Source organism: Bos indicus, chromosome 26, assembly GCF_029378745.1.
Source record: "Bos indicus isolate NIAB-ARS_2022 breed Sahiwal x Tharparkar chromosome 26, NIAB-ARS_B.indTharparkar_mat_pri_1.0, whole genome shotgun sequence".
Classification (NCBI taxonomy): Eukaryota; Metazoa; Chordata; class Mammalia; order Artiodactyla; family Bovidae; genus Bos; species Bos indicus.
The window spans coordinates 13,619,100-13,641,689 of NC_091785.1; the positions used below are offsets into that span (position 1 = coordinate 13,619,100).

Genomic DNA, 22,590 nt, shown 5'->3' on the forward strand with positions numbered 1-22,590 from the left:
TAGTTCAGGAACAGAAGAATCCAGGTGATAAAATCTCTTCCCTAGATAAATGTAATGGTAGGAGGAACTTACCTCTCTGAGATGAAACTAGTCAGTGGCAAAGATAGAACATGGGTTTATTTTTTAACTATTAAAATCTCTGTCACCAAAAAATTAGAATAGAGGGAGGAGGAACATAGACCAGAGAATTAATTATCTGGTTTTTCCACTGAATAAAGTATTGATATTATTCTTTCCATGTAACTGTAATAGGAAGCTTTGCAATTTATAACATCATAAAGGGTGCTAGCGTCAATTCTCTATTCATATAGGAGAGAGTAGAGGGAAATTCTTCTGTTTATATAGTAACAAAGCATATTCTTTTACTTGTTAAATTTTGGGAATTTAGTAAAGAAGGACAGAATTCATCTGTAAGTGCTCACCCTCCGTGATCAAACAGGATGCATTCAGTTGAACTGTAAGGCTAGTTTGTTGAGCAAGTACCTGACTCTCATCAACATTAATCCTGGCTTCTGTGCATCAGACATTTAATAATGGGATATGTCGTGCTCTTGTGATTATATTGCATATGGAAAGCCAGGAAGTTAAAGTGGAAAATAACTACCAGAGTATGGTGCCTAGAGCAAAATCAGGATCACCCAACCCAGGGAATACAAAGTATGTACTTAAACCTAAGCTAGATTTGGAGGGGGCTGATGATGTGCAGTGTCATTTTCCCAGCCTCAGTAGGAGAATCGTGCAAGTGCCTTTGATGTGTTCCCTGCGAATTTTGGAAAGTATTGAGTGTTCCCTGATGCTTAAGAGAATATTCAATAGGGGAGAAGTTCTGCATCCATCTCTTCTTTTTAAAAGCATTATAATAATGTAGATTTAGATTAAATTTTTATTGAGTATGTTCTGACAATGTTTTAAGGTAACTGGAGATAATTCTTAGATTTAGCATTGCTTGGAATATTGAGAACCTCTGAGTAAGGGCCATTATAGTTTAAACATGAGATTCCCTATTGAGTCTTCTGACTTGTCTTTTTGTTTTTAGTTGGTACTGCATTTGCCTCATCTTTACATGTGCCTTCAGTACCCCAGCACTGCAGTGAGGCACATGGCTGCTCGTTGTGTGGGCGTCATGAGCAAAATAGCTACCATGGAAACAATGAATATATTTTTGGAGAAGGTTCTTCCATGGCTGGGAGCAATTGATGACAATATCAAACAGGAGGGTGCAATTGAAGCTCTTGCCTGTATCCTTTTTCACTTTGACAAACTACTCAAATTATATTTGCTTTATTTAAGAGTGACTAAAATAAAATTTATTCAGATATATACAGGGCAGTCCAGTGGTTAGGACTCCACACTTTCACTGCTGAGCAAGCCGTGTCAGGATTGGGGGGTGGGAGGAGAACAAGCCAAAAAAAACCCAGCACCAAAAACAAATGTGCACACAACCTGCCTTGTTCCAAAAAAGAAAACTACTTTTTTACATTTTATTTTGAAGTGTTATTTTTATTGCATTACATTATACCTGTATTTACATTTTATTATAATATTCACACAAAAAATTGAAGAATTACTGTTAATTTTGAGATCTTTTTATAAGCAAAAAATTTATAGTCAGTATGTTTTTAAATATGAGGTTTGCTAAAAAAGTGCATTTGGCTTTTTCTATATGATGCTATACTACTTTTTTTGGCCAACCCAGTATTAATCAGATGCTTATAAATTTACTATGTTTGCTTTGTTCATTGATTGTCTGGCAAAATGATTAATTAACTAGAAATATACAGACAAGCTTTTTACCAAGGGTATGACATCCATGAACATTGTTTAACTCAAAATACCTAAAAGATATTTTGGTCTAAGAGCAAGAAAGATGGATAGAGAGCAAACCAGTAAAAACTCTAGCTAAAGAAATGCTAAAGATTATGGGATTGAACTCTTTGGACCTGCTGTCTCCAGCTCAGGGTTGTTAGGATCCTGGTGGGGAAATTGGAATTAATTTTTGACACTTAGTTGTGCTCCCTTGCTTGCAATGTAAATCAATTTATTTTGATATGTGAGTTCTAGAAACTTGTAGGAATTCCTCTATGGAAAAAAATCTTAGTAAAGATTTCCTCCAGCATTCCTCAGATGAAAAAAATCATCTTCTTAATCTTGAGAAAGTTACATAGTTTTTACAAAAGAGTAACCCTGTATAAATGCTGTTATAATTGAATCAGACCTTGAGGGATAGTCAGTCCCTCATAATACAGGGAAGCAATGAGGAACTGTCTTAGAAGTCCCAGTCTTGGTATATCGGTTTGTTTATGAAAACAGCTACCCTGGAACCAGTTAGAAATTTCCTTAGTAACTTCCTCAGGTGTCATGGAACAACTGGATGTTGGAATCGTTCCATACATTGTACTCTTAGTTGTGCCTGTGTTGGGAAGGATGAGTGATCAGACGGACAGCGTAAGATTCATGGCTACACAGTGCTTTGCAACACTAATTAGACTCATGCCACTTGAGGTAAGTTGATGATAACTTGGTTTATGAACTTAATGTTTTCAATAACTTCATGATAATTGTAACACCTTTTAAAGAACACATTTTAAAGAACAAGTTTTTTAAAAGATGTTGAATATGTTTACATTATAAGTGTTAAGACTTTTATGTTTTAATAGGTAATTTTCTTTAACACTGTTTTAAATAAAACTATGGTTCATAAAAGAATAATTCTTTAGGTGATGCTAGATTTCTAGATGCTGTTCTAGAAATTTGTGTTCCTGAGTATCCCAGTAATATCTAAGATACTGTTCTGGAGTTTACATGAAAGGTAAATTTGAGAGATGGTAACTGAAAGTGTAAAAAGCAAACGATATGCTTGTTGGATTATGGAGAAAGCAGAATGCAAGGCTGAAGTTGAACAATTTTGGAGTATACTTATGGGACAGAAATAATATATGTGGCCAATGGAGCAAATAGAAGTGGCTTGAAGCAAGAGAAAAGCCAGGACCCTGTCACTTAGCCACTTAATATATTTTTATGGGATTTTTGTAATTCAAGAAATAAGTATATATGCATTTCGCCCATTCTGTAGTATGTGCCCAGTAGTTCCTTTTTAGGCCAGATAATACACTAGAATACCACATTTTGTTTATCCATTCATCGGTTGATGGACATTTGGCTATTATGAGTAATGCTGCTGTGAGCATGCACTTATAAAGTATTTGGGTGTAAGCTTTTTTTTTCCCCCTTCTCTTTTTGATTTCTCTGTGAGGCACATGGGATCTTAGTTCCCTGACCAGGGATCAAACCCGTGCCCCCTTCAGTGGAAGTGCAGATTCTTAACCAGTGGACCACCAGGGAAGTCCCTGCTTTTCTTTCTTTTGAGCACACATTTAGGAATGGAATTACTGGGTCATATGATGTTTAACTTCTTAAGAAACTATCAAATTGTTTTCCCAGAAAACTGTACCATTTTATATTTCTACTAGAAAAGTATGAGCATAATACTTTGGAACAGTCTCTCGGCAGGGGGAAGAGTTTGACTATATCTGGTTTAAAAAAAAAAAAAAGCTGAGTCAAAGGACTTACCATAGGGTACTGAGTACAGTCTTCAGAAGTACACTGCCTGAGTAATGGGGCCAAATTAACCCTTGCAAGAAGATTTGAACCCACATTAGCAAAGCCTAAAAAAAGCAAGCCTTAAAGGATTGGATTGGTTTCAGATATTTAACTACATCCCAGAAAAAATTAAAAAAACTAAAATATTTAACCCCCAAGAGTTCAGCACCTAACAGCATAAAACTTAGGATATTTAGCACACATCAAAAAATTAACCAGAAGGAATTCCCTAGTGGCCTAGTGGTTAGGATTCTAGGCTTTCAGTGCCATGACCAGGGTTCAATCCCTAGGTGGGAAACTGAGATCCCACTAGCCATGTGGTGTGGCCAGAGGAAGAAAAAAGAAGTTACCCAGGAGAAAAGTCAGTCAATAGAAGCAGACCCTGAAATGACCCAGATAATAGAATTAGTATACAAGGTCATTAAAATATGCTCCATATGTTCAAGAAGGTAGAGGGAAAGCATGAGTGTAATAAAGAGTGAAATGGAAGAAATAAGAACAACCCACATTGAACTTCTTGAGTTGAAAGATACAATTACAAGTAAAAACACATTGGATAGGATTAATGACAGATTAGATGCTGTGAATTTGAAGACACAGCAGTAGAAACAAGAATGTCATGCAGGTTAATTGCTATTCCACTTTATCTTGATTCACTGTTATATTTTCATAAGAAGAATCATGTACTTTTCTTTCAAGGATTCTGGGACTATCAAGCAGTGGGTTGGATAGAAGCTTTTATTCCTTGCACTGTTAGTAACTCTTGCTGCTTTTATAGGAATTGGAGGGAGGAAGATATCAATGGAAGAGTTCCTGGCACTGTACAATATTTATGAATCCTAATCATTGTTAGGAAATGTACCTCATTGTATGGCCTTATGCTGAGTCACTTTAGTCATGTCCAACTCTTTGTGGTCCTATGGACTGTAGCCCGCCAGGCTTCCCTGTCCATGGGATTCTCCAGGCAAGAATACTGGAGTGGGTTGCCATTTCTTATTCCAGGGGATCTTCCCAACCCGGGATCAAACTTGGCATCTCTCATTTCTCCTGCACTGGCAGGCAGGTTCTTTACCTATAGTGCCGCCCGGGAAGTACAGCCTTATATCTGGTTGTTATTTATTAAAAGGTCCATGAGGATAAATGTCTGAAGATTTGTTACTTCCATGTAAAGCACTGTGCAGAAAGGCCTTGTTTTGATAGTTATCATTAGGATATTGAATGTGTTAAAATGTTAGTTTCTATCTTGATTAAGTTGTTAATTCTAAACCCTTTTGAGGGAATTCCCTGGTGGTGCGAGCTTTCACTGCAGAGGGGACAGGTTCGATCCCTGGTTGGGGAACTAATTTCTTAATCATAGGGCAGTAGTTCTCAAACTTTTTGGTCTCTGTACCTCTTTACACTCTTAAATATTAAAGACCCCAAAGAATTTTTGTTTATATTTTCTGTAGTAGAAATTAAAAGTGAAAAGTGGAAAAAGATTTATTAATTCATTTAAAGAATAAATCCATTAGACTTTTGAATAGACCTTTTACAGATACACGCTTTGGTCATCTGGAGAACACTGGCTCACTGAGTTATGTAAGTCTTTTAAAGGTTGATTCATATCAGCATATAGTAACAAAAAAGACTCATTAGTATCACCAACAGAAAATTTTTAAATATTGGGAAGCACCTGCAGTGCTAAGTTGCTTTTGACAGCTTGCATTTTATCACTGACAACAAGTTGTGCCACTCATTTTCCTTGAAGTGACCAAATTTTTTAAAGAAAATACTCTGCCAGATACTCAAGTCAGAATAACCATAGTTTGTCAGTCCATTCAAGTAAACTCGTTCTGTAAAAAACAGCTAGGTCAACTCACAATTTTAAGAAATCTTACAAGTGCTTTTCCTAAATATTTTGTATTTCAGTATGCATGGTATACAGCAGAAATGCTTTATGGAATACTTCATATTTTGTTGCACAGAATGTTAAAAAAAGATGTGCCATTCAAAGGTTGAGGTTTAATAAAATTATTTTTACTGCTTCAGTGACATTCTTAAGTGAAACCAGCTTGTGTTAAAAAAAGGCTGGTGCGTGGCAGCAAGTAATGGTGACTGCTCACATACTTGGTGTCACCGCCTTGATTCTTTCTGAGGCAAAAGCAGTCTTGCCCACCATTACTTTTGTGCATCAGAGCAAAAGTCAACACAGTGGAAAAAGCAAACAATGTCTTATCCTTTGTTATGAAATAGCTGCAGTCAGTAACCCTGTGAAAAGGTCTTAGAAATCCTGAGCGGTCTGCAGACCACATTTTTAGAACCAATACCCTGGGCAACCATCAACACTAAAGAGGCTCTATAGTAACAGCATTCCACTTAAACAATACAATTTTGCCATTATCAAGTAACACATGGTATGGGAAAAATAAGTTGTAGCTGTGTTCTTAAAATAGCTTAGATGTGCTTATTTAATAATCTCATCATATAGTGCTTTTAATACCGAAGTCTTAAATATTTGTCTTCCAGTCACTAAAATGATACTATTTTTGAATTGGTTTTTCTTTGCATATATATGTGTGTGCGTGTGTGTGTGCGTGTAGCAAATCATTTTAATACACTTAAAAAATAATTTTAGGCAGGCATTCCGGACCCTCCAAATATGTCAGAAGAATTAATCCAATTGAAAGCCAAGGAAAGACATTTTTTGGAGCAATTGTTAGATGGGAAAAAGTTAGAAAATTACAAGATTCCAGTACCAATCAATGCTGAACTCAGAAAATATCAACAGGTAAAGTTTTATACTTATCTTACAAATTCTGATTATTCCTTTTAAATATACCTTGAAGAATTTAAAGATTGATTTAATAGTTAAAATTCTTGTGTTTGGTGGCTTGTATCCATTTATTTCTCCCTGCCTTTGGTCTTTGTAAACATGTTCTTTACAGAAAAATATTTTTATGATCTGTTCACATTTACCATTTTTCTCTTTCTCCCAACGTTTCAGGATGGTGTGAACTGGTTAGCATTTCTTAATAAGTATAAGCTTCATGGAATTCTGTGTGATGACATGGGTTTAGGGAAGACTTTACAGTCCATCTGTATTCTAGCAGGAGATCACTGTCACAGGTGATTTTAAATGTTATGTTAACACAAGGCTTTCAGACGCTGAGCAGTATAAACAAGCTGGTTAATTCATTGTGTTTTGCTGTTGTAAAGGGCCCAGGAATATGCAAGATCAAAATTGGCAGAATGTATGCCACTTCCTTCCTTGGTGGTTTGTCCACCAACATTAACAGGTCATTGGGTGGATGAAGTAGGTAAATTTTGCTCCAGAGAATATCTCAATCCACTGCATTACACTGGACCTCCTACTGAAAGAATAAGGTAAGAACTGTACAACCAGAAAATGTTTAATCTTTGCTTTAAGTAATTTGGAAGAATAAAATTTATTAAAAATGAATTCTAGTTAGTTTTTTTGGCCATCAGACATAGAAACTTACTTTAACTTATTTAAGAAAGGTAAATGAACGTATTAAAAATAGAATCAGTGAGACTCATCAAAATTTAAGGAGTTTCGGGACTTCCCTGATGGTCCAGTAGCTAAAACTCTGTGCTCCCAGTGCAGGGGGCCTGGGTTCAGTCTCTGGTTGGTGAACTAGATCCCATGTGCTGTAATTAAAAACCACAGCTAAAACATGGCATAGCCAAATAAATCATAAAATAAATACACAGTGTAAGGACATTAACCACTGTCAACAATCAGTTAGGCTCTAAGGTTTTGGAGCTAGGAAACTATCAAGAACCAAAACCGTTCTTGGTGCCTTTCCTAAAGTCTTGTGATAATAGCATCTCCTAGGAGCTTCTGTTATTTCTTCATTTTTTATGCACTTTCCCTAAGAGCTACCTCTTCCTTCTTCCCTCTCCCCAAAAGTGCTTTTGGTGCACAGTGGCTTGCTCTAGCTGCCCTGATCCCATAGAACACTATAGTTCTATTAATACATCTCTGTTCCTAAATACAGGTGTTGAAGAGTGGTGTATCATTACTTCCAGTTTGTCTTTTAAAGCTTGGATAGTCACAGATTACTGATTAGTCCGTAGATTTGCTGCCCTTCTGTGAATTAATAGCTAACATATACTGAGCACTTACTGGTCAGGCATTAGATATTCTAAGCAGTTTTATTTACATTTATGTAATACCATGTATTCTCTTAATTACCTTATGAGGTATGGGTACTATTATTGTTCCCAACTTGCAGATAAGGAGTTTTAAGACATGGGGCCTGGGAAGAAGATCACTCAGCTAATTAAATAGAAGCTCACTAGCTGTAATTAAATGAAGATTTGAACACAGGCAGCTCAAGAGCTTGTACTCTTAAAGAATTTACTGTAAAGGAATTCATCCATTTATAAGTGGTAGAAATTCAACTGAGACTAGCTTAAGCAAACAGGAAATTCATTAATTAAACTGAGCATCTTGGGGTGAATTCTTGCTTCAGGTACATCTAAATTACTGTTCTTCCCCATGCATAGCTTGTTCTGTTGGTCTCTACTGGACTTTTGTCTACTATTGGTATAGATAAAAGGTCATGGGCAGTCTTAGGCCTACATTCTCCTAGCTTGGCAACTGTAATGAACAGAGATAGTCTCTGAGACTGGCCGGCCTTGATTGCGTCATGTCCCCAAGCCAGCCTCCATGATTGGGGAATAAAATATTGTGAATGGCTTGATCTGATTAAAATGCTTCACCTCTTTGGTGATTATGGGGACATGTGACTGATGGCTCGTGCTCGGCCCCCGGCACAACATGGAATGCTGAAGGAATAGTGCCTCCAAGGAAGAGGTTTTGGCAAATAAAATGACCTTCACATTGTGAGTCGGGTACTCACCTCTTTTCAGTCAGCTGAGTTAGGGCCACACGACCAAGTTGTAAGGAGAATGGCCTTCAGGTAGCAGGGTCATGGATGTAGAGTAAGCAGAAAGGAATATTGGGTTTGGTAGGCAGATTGAAATCACTTTCTACAATGGCATCTGTGCTTTCCACTTTGCAAGCGTATTACAAACTCTGCAGGTTCCCATTTTCTAACCTTGCTGATTTTTAAATGCAGGTTACAGCACCAGGTCAAAAGGCACAATCTCGTAGTGGCTTCCTATGATGTTGTGAGAAATGACATAGATTTCTTTAGGTAAGAGTTAAAGTTTTTTAAAGGAAAACAGTGTCAAATTCAGAGAGAATTGTATCTTTCTGCCTCAAAGACTCTTCATATTGTTCCTGACATGTAGTAAAAGATGCTAACATTTTTTGTTTATTTTTCCTTAGAAATATTAAGTTTAACTACTGTATTCTTGATGAAGGCCATGTCATCAAAAACGGAAAAACAAAATTGTCAAAAGCAGTAAAACAACTGACTGCTAATTACAGGATTATTCTTTCTGGAACACCAATCCAGGTAATTATTTACCTTTTCTTTACTTGGCATTTGACAGTGAATTAAAGAAGAGGTTTTTTTTTTTAGTTTTTGGAATAATTTCCAGTAATTATCTTGCTTTTATAATGGTTCATTTGGTATGTAGCAGTATCTGAGCAAACCCGGTTTTAAATCTCATATTTAAAATGTGATTTTAGGCTGTAGTAGCCCATGAGTCCGGAGAAGGCGATGGCACCCCACTCCAGTACTCTTGCCTGGAAAATCCCATGGACGGAGGAGCCTGGAAGGCTGCAGTCCATGGGGTCGCAAAGAGTCAGACACGACTGAGCGACTTCACTTTCACTTTTCACTTTCATGCATTGGAGAAGGAAATGGCAGCCCACTCCAGTGTTCTTGCCTGGAGAATCCCAGGGACGGCAGAGCCTGGTGGGCTGCCATCTATGGGGTTGCACAGAGTCGGACACGACTGAAGCGACTTAGTAGCAGCAGCCCATGAGTCAGGAGGCAAAGCCCAAGTGCAGTTAGAAGGGTTTCACTGCAGGAAGGCAACCCACCATGGTGAGCCAGAGCTTAAGCAGGGTGAGAAGGGCTTCTGGAAGGGGTAAACAGATAGGACGGTACCTTAGGATCCACACATACTGGGAAAGCATCCAAAATGGAAAAGTGTGGGGGGTGTTATTTTTTTTTGGTTTTTGTTTTGTGAAACTCCCAAGTAGAATAGGAAAAAACCTTTACCTTTTCTCATGACCCATAAATACTGGGTAGACATGACCTATAACCAAACTCTTCTAGGTTTTCCTGCTTTGAATAAATGATGGTGATGGCCAGATTTCTTAAATCTTGCTGTTAAGCTTAGTCTCAAAAAAACCAGAAACGTATTCATCTTTCTGCTCTATTTACTACTTGATAGAACCGACCAAAAAGATTTAAATACTGTGGACCAAGGCTTATTGTGGTGGAAAAGACTTGAAAGTTCCTGTAAATAGGATAGAGTATTTTCTCCAAATTTTACACAGTAAAATATAGACTCATATCCAGAAATATAGTGATAATCTCTCTCATCTATGTCATTACAGTGGGCTTTCATTATTGTTCCATTTTTAAGTTTAAGGAAATAATCCTAGCACACAAGATAACTGGTGTTCCTTTCTTATATTCAGAACAACGTTTTGGAGCTGTGGTCATTATTTGATTTCCTCATGCCAGGATTTTTGGGGACTGAACGCCAGTTTGCTGCTCGGTATGGTAAACCTATATTAGCAAGTAGGGATGCTCGAAGCTCCAGTCGAGAACAAGAAGCAGGTAGGAAAAGGAGATACCATTGTATATTCTATGCAAGTGAATCTAATTTATATCTAATTTGGGGGAAGTCATTTAATTTTATTATTAGAGAAATTAATAAGAATAATAAATAGAATAAAACTAATTCTGTTAATAACTACTAACAGGTGTTCTTGCAATGGATGCACTGCACCGCCAGGTCCTGCCATTTCTTTTGAGAAGAATGAAAGAAGATGTTTTACAGGATCTGCCACCCAAAATTATTCAAGACTATTATTGCACTCTCAGTCCTCTCCAGGTTAGGAATCTGGCAATTGTGGTTGTTGATGCTGTTTATTACTAGAATGCTTTGAATAAGTCACAAAAGTTGTGAGTAAAGGGATGTAGCCTTTGGTTTTATTGCTCTAATCTAGCTTCTACTTCCTTAGACTTCAGGAATATTCTGTTTCAAACAGATGTAAAACCTAAATGAATCTGTTTGGGTATACAAGTACACATTTGGGTTTGTGCATTTTCAACACAGCATTAATACAAAGTCTACTGTCATAATTGCTTTGTTATACGTCTCAAGTTAATTGAAAAAGTTGGAACGTTAAAATGATACAGTAAGAAGTAAGCAAGTGATAAAGAAGCAAGCCAGTGTTTTAGGGCCAGAAGTCTGCCTGTGATGTCTTTTCCTTACAGCAGCGTTATAGGTGTATACATCAGGGCTGAGTTGGGAAGTGGGACCTCATCTCTTCTAAAGTATTGCCAGTAAATTTTCAAGAGAAGTATTGGCATCTGCCCAGTTCTAACTTTGTACATAGAGACCATTGTCAAAGGCATTTATGGTATGCCTTTCCTTGTGTAGTATTTGTGTGTGTGTGGTATTTTTGTAAGGGGAAGCTATCTCTTGTCTTAGTAAAATATGGCCTATAAACAGAATCTTCTCTTTGAATGTTTACATTGTGTTCTAGGTTAGTAAGCATCAGTCTGTTTCAGTATCAGATGATTTCAGTTCAGTTCAGTCGCTCAGTCGCGTCCAACTCTTTGCGACCCCATGAATCGCAGCACGCCAGGCTTCCCTGTCCATCACCATCTCCCGGAGTTCACTCAGACTCACGTCCATCAAGTCAATGATGCCATCCAGCCATCATCCTCTGTTGTCCCCTTCTCCTCCTGCCCCCAATCCCTCCCAGCATCAGCGTCTTTTCCAATGAGTCAACTCTTCACATGAGGAGGCCAAAGTATTGGAGTTTCAGCTTTAGCATCAGTCCTTCCAGTGAACACCCAGGACTGATCTTTAGAATGGACTGGTTGGATCTCCTTGCAGTCCAAGGGACTCTCAAGAGTCTTCTCCAACACCACAGTTCAAAAGCATCAATTATTTGGCGCTCAGCTTTCTTCACAGTCCAACTCTCACCTCCATACATGACCACTGGAAAAACCATAGCCTTGACTAGATGGACCTTTGTTAACTAATATCTCTGCTTTTTAATATGCTATCTAGGTTGGTCATAACTTTCCTTCCAAGGAGTAAGCGTCTTTTAATTTCATGGCTGCAGTCACCATCTGCAGTGATTTTGGAGCCCCCACCAAAAAAAGTCAGCCACTGTTTCCCCATCTATTTGCCATGAAGTGATGGGACCAGATGCCATGATCTTAGTTTTCTGAATGTTGAGCTTTAAGCCAACTTTTTCACTCTCCTCTTTCACTTTCATCAAGAGGCTTTTTAGTTCCTCTTCACTTTCCTTCTGGAGAAGGAAATGGCAACCCACTCCAGTACTCTAGCCTGGAAAATCCCATGGACGGAGGAGCGTAGTAGGCTACGGTCCATGGGGTCACAAAGAGTCGGACACGACTGAGCGACTTCACTTCACTTTCTATGATTTAGTATGGTTCAAATGAATAAAAGATACACAGACGTATCTGCAAAATAGCTTCTTTCCCCTCCAGTATATAGACAGTTAACCTTTTAGTATTTATCTCTCCAACTTCAGTTTTGTGGACAAAACACTAATTTAAATGCCAAGAGCTCCATGATATCAACTACATCATTTCTTGGCCTCCATCCCTTGTTTGTAAAAATTGGATTAATATTTCTTGAAAGAAAAATTTTAGAGGTAATGAGATGACTTTAAGTATGATAAAGAAAAGGTGCCATATGAAAAAACCTGAGATATTATAGTGGTATTATAACATCAGCATAAAACACATTTAAGTAGTTTGGAGGAAGGGAGCTGCAGAGGGAAGTGACATCTGGGTTTGTTTGCACCTACAGGTTTTTATTCTCTGACTTCTATTCTTCAGCACTGTAGATTTCTTCCCTTTCTCATTGTTTTAACATATACAAGGCAGGAACCCTGACTCATAAGGAAGTACTTTAAACTTGGTGTGGGTTCTGCGGTTAGTGTCTTTTTTAAAACTTGGTCTTTTGAAACATACCTGTTAGGGTCTTGACCATGTAACATCACTCAAGGAAAATTTCCTCATTTATTTGTAAGGGTTCAGGTTCTCTTTTATCAGTAACTTATAAATAGAGTGGAAAAATTGAATTTAGGATTATTTGACTTTTTTAAAAAATATTTTAGCAGCTGAACAATGTGTTAAACTTGTTTTCTAAATGTAATTTAAAAGGAATCTACCACGCTGCAGTGGATCATCTATATTCAAGTAGGTTGCGTAATTCATTTTCTTTGATGAGGGCTGATTTACATTGCTACTGGCCTTTTCTGGTCATGTTTTGAACAATTGAAAAAAATATGCTTACTGTTTTTGTGGGGGAATTTACAGGTTCAGCTCTATGAGGATTTTGCTAAGTCTCGTGCCAAGTGCGATGTTGATGAAACAGTTTCTTCAGCTGCACTTTCTGAAGAAACCGAAAAACCAAAGCTTAAAGCTACAGGTCATGTATTCCAGGTACATATTATAGCCCACTTTTTAAATGTTAAAGAATGCTCTTCAGTACAGCAATGTTTATATGAAACATTGAAATATGGGTTTATCTAATTTTTTCAATTTTGTGTATACATTCTTGAAAATAGGTAAAAAAGCCAAATTAATTAATTTTCATGTTTGTAATTAGTAATAGGCAATTTAATATTAAAATTAAAGTGAAAACTGCAATATTACAGTTATTACATGAAGAGTTTTAAAATAGAGAATTTTTGTTTCCTATTCAAAAAATATTTGAATACCTACCACAAGGCAGTAATTTTTCTAACCTCAGGGGTTAATTAAAGCAGTGAACAAGACCCTAGGCGTGAAAAATATAATAAAAAACATGTATCATGTAAAAGAAAATCAACTATCGGCTTATACAGTATAGGAGTCAGGGTAGGTTGTAGTTTTTCAACAGGGTGATCAGGGATGTACTGAGGAGGTGACATTTGAGCAAAGATCTGAATGAAGGTTGAGGCATGTAGATTGGTGGGAGGAAATGATTCCAGGCAGAGATATTACATACAGTACAGAAGTCCGGAGACAGATGATGAATGAGAAAAAAGAGAAAGCGTCAACTCATTTTTTTTTCCCTTTTGAAATATTCCACTGTAGAATATCTCCCAACCCCGCCTTGTCACCAAGATATGAAGATTTTAAAATACTACAGCATATTTAAATACTACAGCATATTTAAAGATAGAAACGGGAAAAGGCGATTTTGAAAGCTCATACCTCTCCCAGTTTCATCATAGTGCCCAGCAGTGGAGCTTACTGATGCAAATCTGTGTGCCAAAAGTGAGACCCAAATCACAGGCCAAGTAAATGACAAAAGACAAGGGTATGGCTGAGTCAGAGGAAACAAGACCTGATTCTCAAACACAACTACACAGTTCCACCTTCCCTTTCCCACCACCAGACCTGTTGACTCAAAATACTGTGTAGAGGGGAGAGATTTTGCAGATTTAAAAGGGTCGTATGAAGTTTTCATACCCACTAATGTTTGACGAACCTTCCTTTAGGAAATGATGTCTAATTCTAGAATCATCTAGCAACATTATAAGGCACTTTCAGTTCAAAAGGGTTAGCTATAGGAGCTAATAAGACTTTCTGTCATGAGAAGGTCATTGGTCTAGTGGGGTAGACAGACATCACTGTACAATTTATATGTTATAAATTCTCTCACAGAAGTAAACACAAATTGCACAAGAAGTACAGATGAAGACATCACAGATAAGATATTTGAACTGGTTCTTCAAGAATGAATAGGAGTCGTAAGAAAGGCATTCTAGACAGATGCAGTAGCACAGGAAAAGACACCAAGATACAAATATTTGTGTCACGTGAAGGAGACTTGTATATACTTTTTCCTCTCTTAAAGGCATTACAGTACTTACGTAAACTGTGCAACCATCCAGCATTAGTCTTAACACCTCAGCATCCGGAGTTCAAGAATACTACTGAAAAACTTGCAGCTCAGAATTCTTCTCTCCATGATATTCAGCATGCCCCTAAACTCTCAGCTTTGAAACAAGTAAGTACGTCTTTTAAGTGTTAGATGTGTGTTGTACATTCCTGATCAGTAACAGTAGGTAAATTTGCTTTTCTAAAAGATTACTGATGCGTTTACCATTTTCAAAAATTCGGTTTGTTAAATTTTTGATACAGCTTTTTTAAAAATTGTGGTAAAGTATAACAAATGCCACTTTAACTGTTTTTGAAATGTAGAATTCTGTGGCATTAATTACATTCAGTGTTATGTACCCATCACCACTATTCCAGAATTTTCCCATCATCCAGATAGAAACTCTGTACCTATGTTTATTTATTTTTGGCTGCACCATGCAGCACACAGGATCTTAGATTGAACCCGTGCCCCCTGCATAGGGAGTGAGAAGTCTTAACCATCCGGCTGCCAGGGAAGGCCTGAAACTACCCATTCAGGAGTTACTTCCCACTTTCCTTTCTATAACCCTGGGAACCTCTCATCTACTTTGTCTGTATGAATATATCTGTTCTAAATATTTCATGGGATCACATGTTTTTCTTTGGTGGTTAGCTAGTTTTACTTATTTCCAGGTTTCCTTCACGTCACAGCATACATCAGCACTTCATTTTTATGGCCAAGTAATATTCCTCTATTGTTGCTGTTACAACCACCACCACCACGTTCTGGGCCTCCCTGGTGGCTCAGATGGTCAAGAATCCACCTGCAGTGCAGGAGACCAGGGTGCCATCTCTGGTTCACGACGGTCCCCTGGAGGAGGGCATAGCAACCCAGTCCAGTCCTCTTGCCTAGAGAACCCCCTGGACAGAAGAGCCTGGAGGCCAGGGCCCATGGGCTCACAGAGTCAGACACACTAAGCACAGCGCAGCAAGCCACGTTTCGTTTCTCCAGTCGTGTGTGGATGGACACTTGGGTTGCTTCCACCTCTGGCTATTGTGAATAATGCTGCAGTGAACATTACAAGTATCTGTTTGAGTTCTTTTAGGTATAGATATGAGAGTGAAACTGCTGGATTACATAGTTATTCCGTGGTTAACTTTTGAAGGAACTACCAAACCTTTCCACAGTGGCTGTAATGTTTACATTGCAAGCCATGTGCCAGGGTTCTGACTCCTCTATATCCTCCCCAAGATTTTCCTTTTTCTAATTTAACCATCGCTGTAGGTAGGAGATGGTGTCACATTGTTGATTTGATTAGTTTTCCCTAATAACTAATAATGGTTTTTTTTTTCATGTGCTTATTAAGACATATCTTCTTTGGAGAAATACCTGTTGAAGTCTTTCAACTATTTTTTTCATTGGACTGTTTCTTTTGGTTGAGTTTTAGGAGTTTATATTCTAGATGTTAAGCCTTTATCAGATATATAATTTGCAAATACTTTCTCCAATTCCATAGATTCTTTTCACTTTCTTGATAATGATGACCTCCATGGCTTCTGATGAGAAAACAGGTGTTAATCTCATTGAGAATCCCTTTCACATGAAGTCACTCCTGGGCATTCCCTGGTGGTCCAGTGGTTAGGACTCGGCACTTTCACTGCCAGGGCCTGGGTTTGATCCCTGACCAGGAAACTTAAGATCCCACAAATCATGCAGTGCAGGGGTGGTGGGAGTCACTTTTCCCTTGGTGTTTTCAAGATTTCTCTTTTTGTCACTGTGATTATCACTGATTATAATGTATGGTCTTGTGGACCATTTGAATGTATTTTTCTAGAAACTGCTTACTCTGCCATTTTGCTCATATCACTTGTAGTAAGTACATCATATCACAGACTGTGAGCTCCTTATTGCAAAACTCAGCTTTTAGTTTATCTACCCTTAAAGAAAAATCTGTTTTAAAATCTGGACTTCAGTTATTGTTTTAGGTTTTATAGCTTTTCTGGCTTAAGTTTTATTGAGAATAATTAATGGATGAAGAGTGTTGATTTCACATAGGCTAGAGTAGAAAATATTATACAACGATAGCCCAGAATGCTAACCTGTTTTTCAGGTCACAGGTAAGTTAACCTTTTCTCACCACAAAGAGAAGCATTTATTTCAGTGAGATTGATTGCCTACTTTTATGGGACACCTGTATATAACAAGTGATTCTTTCTTCAAGTTGCTGTTGGACTGTGGTTTGGGAAATGGCAGTACTTCTGAGAGTGGCACAGAGTCTGTAGTAGCCCAGCACAGGATACTGATCTTCTGTCAACTTAAAAGCATGCTGGATATAGTGGAGCATGATCTTCTCAAACCTCATTTACCCTCTGTCACCTACTTGAGATTGGATGGTAGCATACCTCCTGGTCAGAGGCACTCCATTGTTTCACGGTAAGTGTCTTCTGAAACTCATAAATAAGTTATAGTCAGTCTATTACTATTACTTACATAGAAGTTTGCCCACGAGCTACTTTGACTAAATATCTGAAAATGTGTTTTATTATATAATTCAACCCAACTAAATCTTTACCTTTTTAAAATACAGAAGTGCAGAAATGTAATTGAGTAGTTTGTTTAGCTAGGGGGAAAGAACTCTATTAGGAAAGCATCCTTATGGGCATGAAAGAAGTTTAAGGCATCAAAACAGAGAGGTAACTATTTCTCCTTCATCTGTATTTGGTGGTTGGGGTAAGAGGTGGCAAACAGGTGGCTTCACTATGACCTTTATCCTCATCTCTCCATCTGCACTGAGAACAAGACAGAAGCTGGCCGGGCTTGGAAGCAGTCTCTGAGTGCAGTGTTTCTTGTATGTGGTCTGCTTTAGAAATCTCCGTGGTTCACTTTTTAAAATGCAGGCTCCTAGGATCTGTCATGCAGGCTGCTGACTTCAAAGCATTTTTAACAGACATTCCTAAGAGATCTTAAGGCACAAAACAGAGACCTAGGAAGGGACTTAAAACCAAACTCCACCATCAAAGCAGTGTTCTCCTGGGCACTAATGTTTATTATCCACACAGCCTGGGTCTCTTTCAAATAGTAATATCCTTATAGAGTTACTGTAACAAATAATATAAAGCATATAAAGTAAAGCCCGGTGTTTGTCTCAGTCAGTAATAAATAATAGCTTGGTAATAATGTTAGTTTTTCTTTTTCCTAGAAGCTTACTAGATGTTGTCAGTATCTTCTAGGACTAGTATGATTTTAGCAACCCTTACCACCCTTCTTCTGCCAACCATCTTCTGCCTTCCCTGACTGATCTGACCTTTTCCCACACTATTCTGTCTCCATATGTTAAAGGTTCATACTTGGGTTTTGTCTTAGTGTTCCATTTTTGAAAATTACTCGAGTACATTTTGCAATTGGACTTAATTGCTAGGTATGAAATTTCTAACATGTTATAGAATACCTTTTTTCTACTACTGAAGATGTTATGTATATTTAAAAGAAGGTAGTCTCTAGTGGTCACAGACATGGCTGTATCATGGATTTATAAAGCAGTGTTCTTATTTGTGCTTTTAATATTTATTAAACTTTTAAGTGTCTATTATTGGAACTTTAGGAAGCAATGTACTAATTTTATTTTTTAATATCTATGTTTTTAGGTTTAACAATGATCCATCCATAGATGTTCTTTTACTTACAACTCATGTTGGTGGCCTGGGGCTTAACTTAACAGGCGCTGATACGGTGGTATTTGTGGAGCATGACTGGAATCCCATGCGTGATCTACAAGCCATGGACCGGGCCCACCGCATTGGGCAGGTAAAAGTCAGCACTCACTGGTGTTAACTGCACACTGGGGATGATACTTCCCCCAAAAGACGAAGTCTTGGTTTGAGTTCCTATTTTTATGTTAATAAGTGTTGTGACATTAGGTAAGTCACTTGATTTTGTTGCACAACTTTCTCACACATTAAATGAGGCGCTTGGGCCAAGAAAACCTGGGATACTAGCCATTCCTAATATTCTGTGATTGCAAACATTTTAAGGTCTTGGGCACAGATTTTTAAAAAACCTGCAATCCTAATTCAGTAGTAGTCAAGTACCTAAGCTGCTAAGTCACTTCAGTCATCTCTGACTCTGTGCGACCCCATAGACAGCAGCTCACCAGGCTCCCCCGTCCCTGGGATTCTCCAGGCAAGAACACTGGAGTGGGTTGCCATTTCCTTCTCCAATGCATGAAAGTGAAAAGTGAAAGTGAAGTTGCTCAGTCGTGTCTGACTCCTAGGGACCCCATGGACTGCAGCCTACCAGGCTCCTCTGTCCATGGGATTTGCCAGGCAAGAGTACTGGAGTGGGGTGCCATTGCCTTCCCCCAAGTACCTAAAACAAGCATACAAATCCCTCTGATTTGGTGAATCTCAAAGCTTATCCATTTATTTGTGCTGCTGTTGCTAAGTCGCTTCAGTCATGTCCGACTCTATGCGACCCCACAGACGGCAGCCCACCAGGCTCCCCCGTCCCTGGGATTCTCCAGGCAAGAACACTACAGTTGCTTAACTTCTTTTTCTCATTCAGAAACGTGTGGTTAATGTGTACCGATTGATAACCAGAGGAACACTGGAAGAGAAAATAATGGGTTTGCAGAAATTCAAGATGAACATAGCAAATACTGTTATTAGCCAAGAGAATTCTAGTTTGCAGAGTATGGGGACAGATCAACTTCTTGATCTGTTTACTCTTGATAAGGTAAAGAACTTTTATACGATTTTTATAATTTATAATATATGTGTTCAGACTTCCTGGCAGTACTTGGTAAAAGTATTAAAAAGGGCAGCAAAGGTGTTCACTTTAGTATCAACTAGATAACCCTTTGAGGGCATTTTTGATGTCCAGATAAAACTCTCAGATACTAGGGGATGTTTGAAGTTTTGACTTTCTGATTGATGGCTCTAGTGTGCTCCCTGGGTTTTCTTTCCTTAGCTGTCCTTTAGCAGGTAGGAACTATCTCAAGTCAGCTAGACCTGACTCTCCATTCCTTGCCCTGCCTCCTATTAACTAACTGGTGACTCGAAGCAAATTAACTGCTTTGAGCATCTTCAGTCTTGGCAGGATAACAATGCCTATATTACCACAAAGGTATGAAGATAATAGGTATTTTTGCTATTGTGGATGACAGAACTAATAGAAAATAATCATTAGCAAAGAATACACCAGCTGGAAATACTGTCGGTTTAATAATGTAAAACGAATAGGGTTGATTTAAAGTCCTGTGTAGGTTCAGAAAATCAACTGTATACTCAGTATAAATTATGGTAAGAGATGGCTTTATATAATGCAATTAAGCCAGCTATCATAACAGGGTTATCAGGTCCAAATTTTAGAGAAAGTCGTTTCCCTCTGTATGTTAAGCCACATTTAGAATATTATGTCTGGGTGTGGCATTTGCAACAGTAACAAATTAGTCCCCAAAAGGTGGCCAGAATGGAGAAAGGTTCCTTAAGCGTGTCATGTAAGATAAGGTAGAGAGAACAAGATCTGTGTAACCTAGAAAAAAGGCTCAAAGAAACATGGATTGCTTCAAATGTATTTTTATTTCATTAGAATATTCTTATGGGTGACTTCTTTCAGCGAGCAGAACTGGGCTCAAGGGGTCTTCCAGGGAAGCAAGAGCTGTTGCCATAAACCATCTTACTAGCAAAATCTGAATATATGAGATCTTGATTATTGTGCTCTGTACTCTGGTTATATAAAAGAGTGTCCTTGTTCTTGGGGTAAAGGGACATAAATAATATCTACAACTTACTCTGAATTGGTTTGGGGAAAGGCTAATGTATATCTAATTTTGTAATATATATACAGGGAGGAAGAATGATAGAGCCCAAAGTGACACAGTTAACAATGAGTTCTTTGCAGTGTTCTTAAAATTCTTCTCAAATAAAAAGCATAAAATGGTAAATTATTAGGGCAGTGGAAAATAGAATAGGCTATCTTACGAGATCATTAGCTTCCCCATAGTTGGAAGTGTTTGTTTTCAACTCTGTTGAAAAAGTGCTGTGTTAGAAATAAGTGTGGTATTTTAAAGAAAAATAAAATTTTTGAAATCTTCCATTTTATCTTTCTTCCAATTAAAGGATGGCAAAGCAGAAAAAGCTGACACCTCTACTTCTGGAAAAACAAGTATGAGATCAATTCTTGAAAATCTGAGTGATCTTTGGGATCAAGAGCAATATGATTCAGAGTACAGCCTGGAAAATTTTATGCATTCTCTCAAATAACTATCAAATATTTTAAATGCAGTTGCTGCTAGTTCAGTAACATATCTGCTGATATTCAGCAAATTTCAAAGTTTATGGTGAACTTTTAGCTCAATTTGTAAATAGATCTGAAGAATATTCAGCATAACGCTGGTCCTTGTTTCACTGGGGGGAACAAGTTATTCTCAAACATTTGCACTGTATTAAATTTAAATGTTAATGTGAAAAATGGTTTAAATTTTACACGCTGAATAGCGCAGAGCAGAGGAACCAAACCAGGTTTACATGTGCCGCCATGGGTGTTCTTACAGGGAACGAGCCTCCTATCTTTACATAGTCACACTTTGTACAGGATAATATCCACGAGTACTTTAGTGTTCATGTACATTTTTTCTTTTAAATAGAACTTGTTTTTTATAAATGATTAAAACTAGGGCTTTTTTTTTGGTATAAAAGCCTTAATGAGCCATAATTTTAAGGATAAAGACTACAATTATTGGTTACGCTTGGAACATGAGAATCTTAGAATGAATTGAACCAGGCCCTTGCTGGAAACGTTTATATATTTAATGCAGAGGCATAGTGTTTTTCAAATCTTTAACATCATTTTGTCAACTTTTAAAATATTATCAACTATTCTAAATACAAGTAATGTTCTATTTAAGCCTATCATAACATCCTGTTAAGAGGGTGTTTTTTAATTTATCTAAGGGCTAGGATATAGCCAGATTCAGAGAACATATGTACTCAATAGGTTTCAATCATATATATAATATATTTTTTGTAACTATGAACATATACAGTTTTCCAGAAGTAGATTTTACACTGTTTAGAATTTCAAAATCTATGGTGAAAAGACTGTTTATTGTAGTAATGCATGACTGAAGCATAAAAGGGAGAAATGATTCCTTTATATACACAAACATACATAAATACACATATCTATATGCACAGGCATACCTGTCCTGCATCTGAAAAGGTGCTTGGTATTGGCACTAAAATCATGTAGTTATACTGGGCAGCAATAATTGGGCATGAAGCTGATTAGTGTTAGAAAAGTGAGCTCAATAGCAAGGGTGGGTATATGTATATAGATATGCATGTATGTGTATATATATAATTTTATAAATTTCACACATAAATTAATACATGCCTGTGTGCATATAAATATGTATGGATATATTTGTATATACATGTACAGGAAATAGACATCCCCCAGGTTTGTGGCTGGCCATACACATAGGCATCGGTTTAAAAACCATCAGACCTCAGCTGTAAAATAACTTTGTTTAAAGTTATACTGTTCTGCAGCATTTAGACATGGACATGTGTCACATTTCAGTAGCTTTGACAACCATACTGTAACATTAAACATAGCATTCCACAAGAGAATAAAAAAAGATTTAACTGTAAAATATGTGTAACTGTGTGTTATTTGTAGGAAGTGATCACTAGAAAAAGCAAAAGATTAATTTAGATACATCCTAAAAAAAAAAGAAAAACATCTTTTTTCTTTCTAAAGGTTATTTTTTTCATTATTGAGAATTTATGTCAAACTCAATAGAAGACCAAAAGGAAATTCCTGACTGTACATAGAACATCCATTCTGTATAGCACACAGTAAGCTGTTTGGGAATATATGACCACTTAGAGGCAAAAGTGGGGCGACTATAAGAACATAATAGAAACTACAGAAAAATAAAAAGCACTGTTCCAGATACTCAATCTCAGCACACTCTTACACGTCCTGATTACAGAC

General features: G+C 37.5%; 1 protein-coding gene across 1 annotated transcript in view; it reads left to right on the plus strand.

The window, feature by feature from the left end:
• The window catches only part of BTAF1 (B-TFIID TATA-box binding protein associated factor 1), an 87,858-nt gene extending 65,612 nt beyond the window's left edge, over positions 1–22,246 (plus strand). Inside the window, exons 24-38 of the mRNA XM_070780473.1 lie at positions 1,037–1,238; positions 2,354–2,502; positions 6,215–6,367; positions 6,584–6,705; positions 6,796–6,963; positions 8,685–8,762; positions 8,897–9,026; positions 10,166–10,307; positions 10,454–10,584; positions 13,059–13,184; positions 14,587–14,739; positions 16,814–17,025; positions 18,237–18,396; positions 19,153–19,323; positions 20,709–22,246. Coding sequence (XP_070636574.1) covers positions 1,037–1,238; positions 2,354–2,502; positions 6,215–6,367; positions 6,584–6,705; positions 6,796–6,963; positions 8,685–8,762; positions 8,897–9,026; positions 10,166–10,307; positions 10,454–10,584; positions 13,059–13,184; positions 14,587–14,739; positions 16,814–17,025; positions 18,237–18,396; positions 19,153–19,323; positions 20,709–20,852 — 2,241 coding nt within the window. The 3' untranslated portion in view covers positions 20,853–22,246. The remainder of the gene's footprint in view (positions 1–1,036; positions 1,239–2,353; positions 2,503–6,214; positions 6,368–6,583; positions 6,706–6,795; positions 6,964–8,684; positions 8,763–8,896; positions 9,027–10,165; positions 10,308–10,453; positions 10,585–13,058; positions 13,185–14,586; positions 14,740–16,813; positions 17,026–18,236; positions 18,397–19,152; positions 19,324–20,708) is intronic.
• The last annotated feature ends 344 nt before the right edge of the window (positions 22,247–22,590 follow it).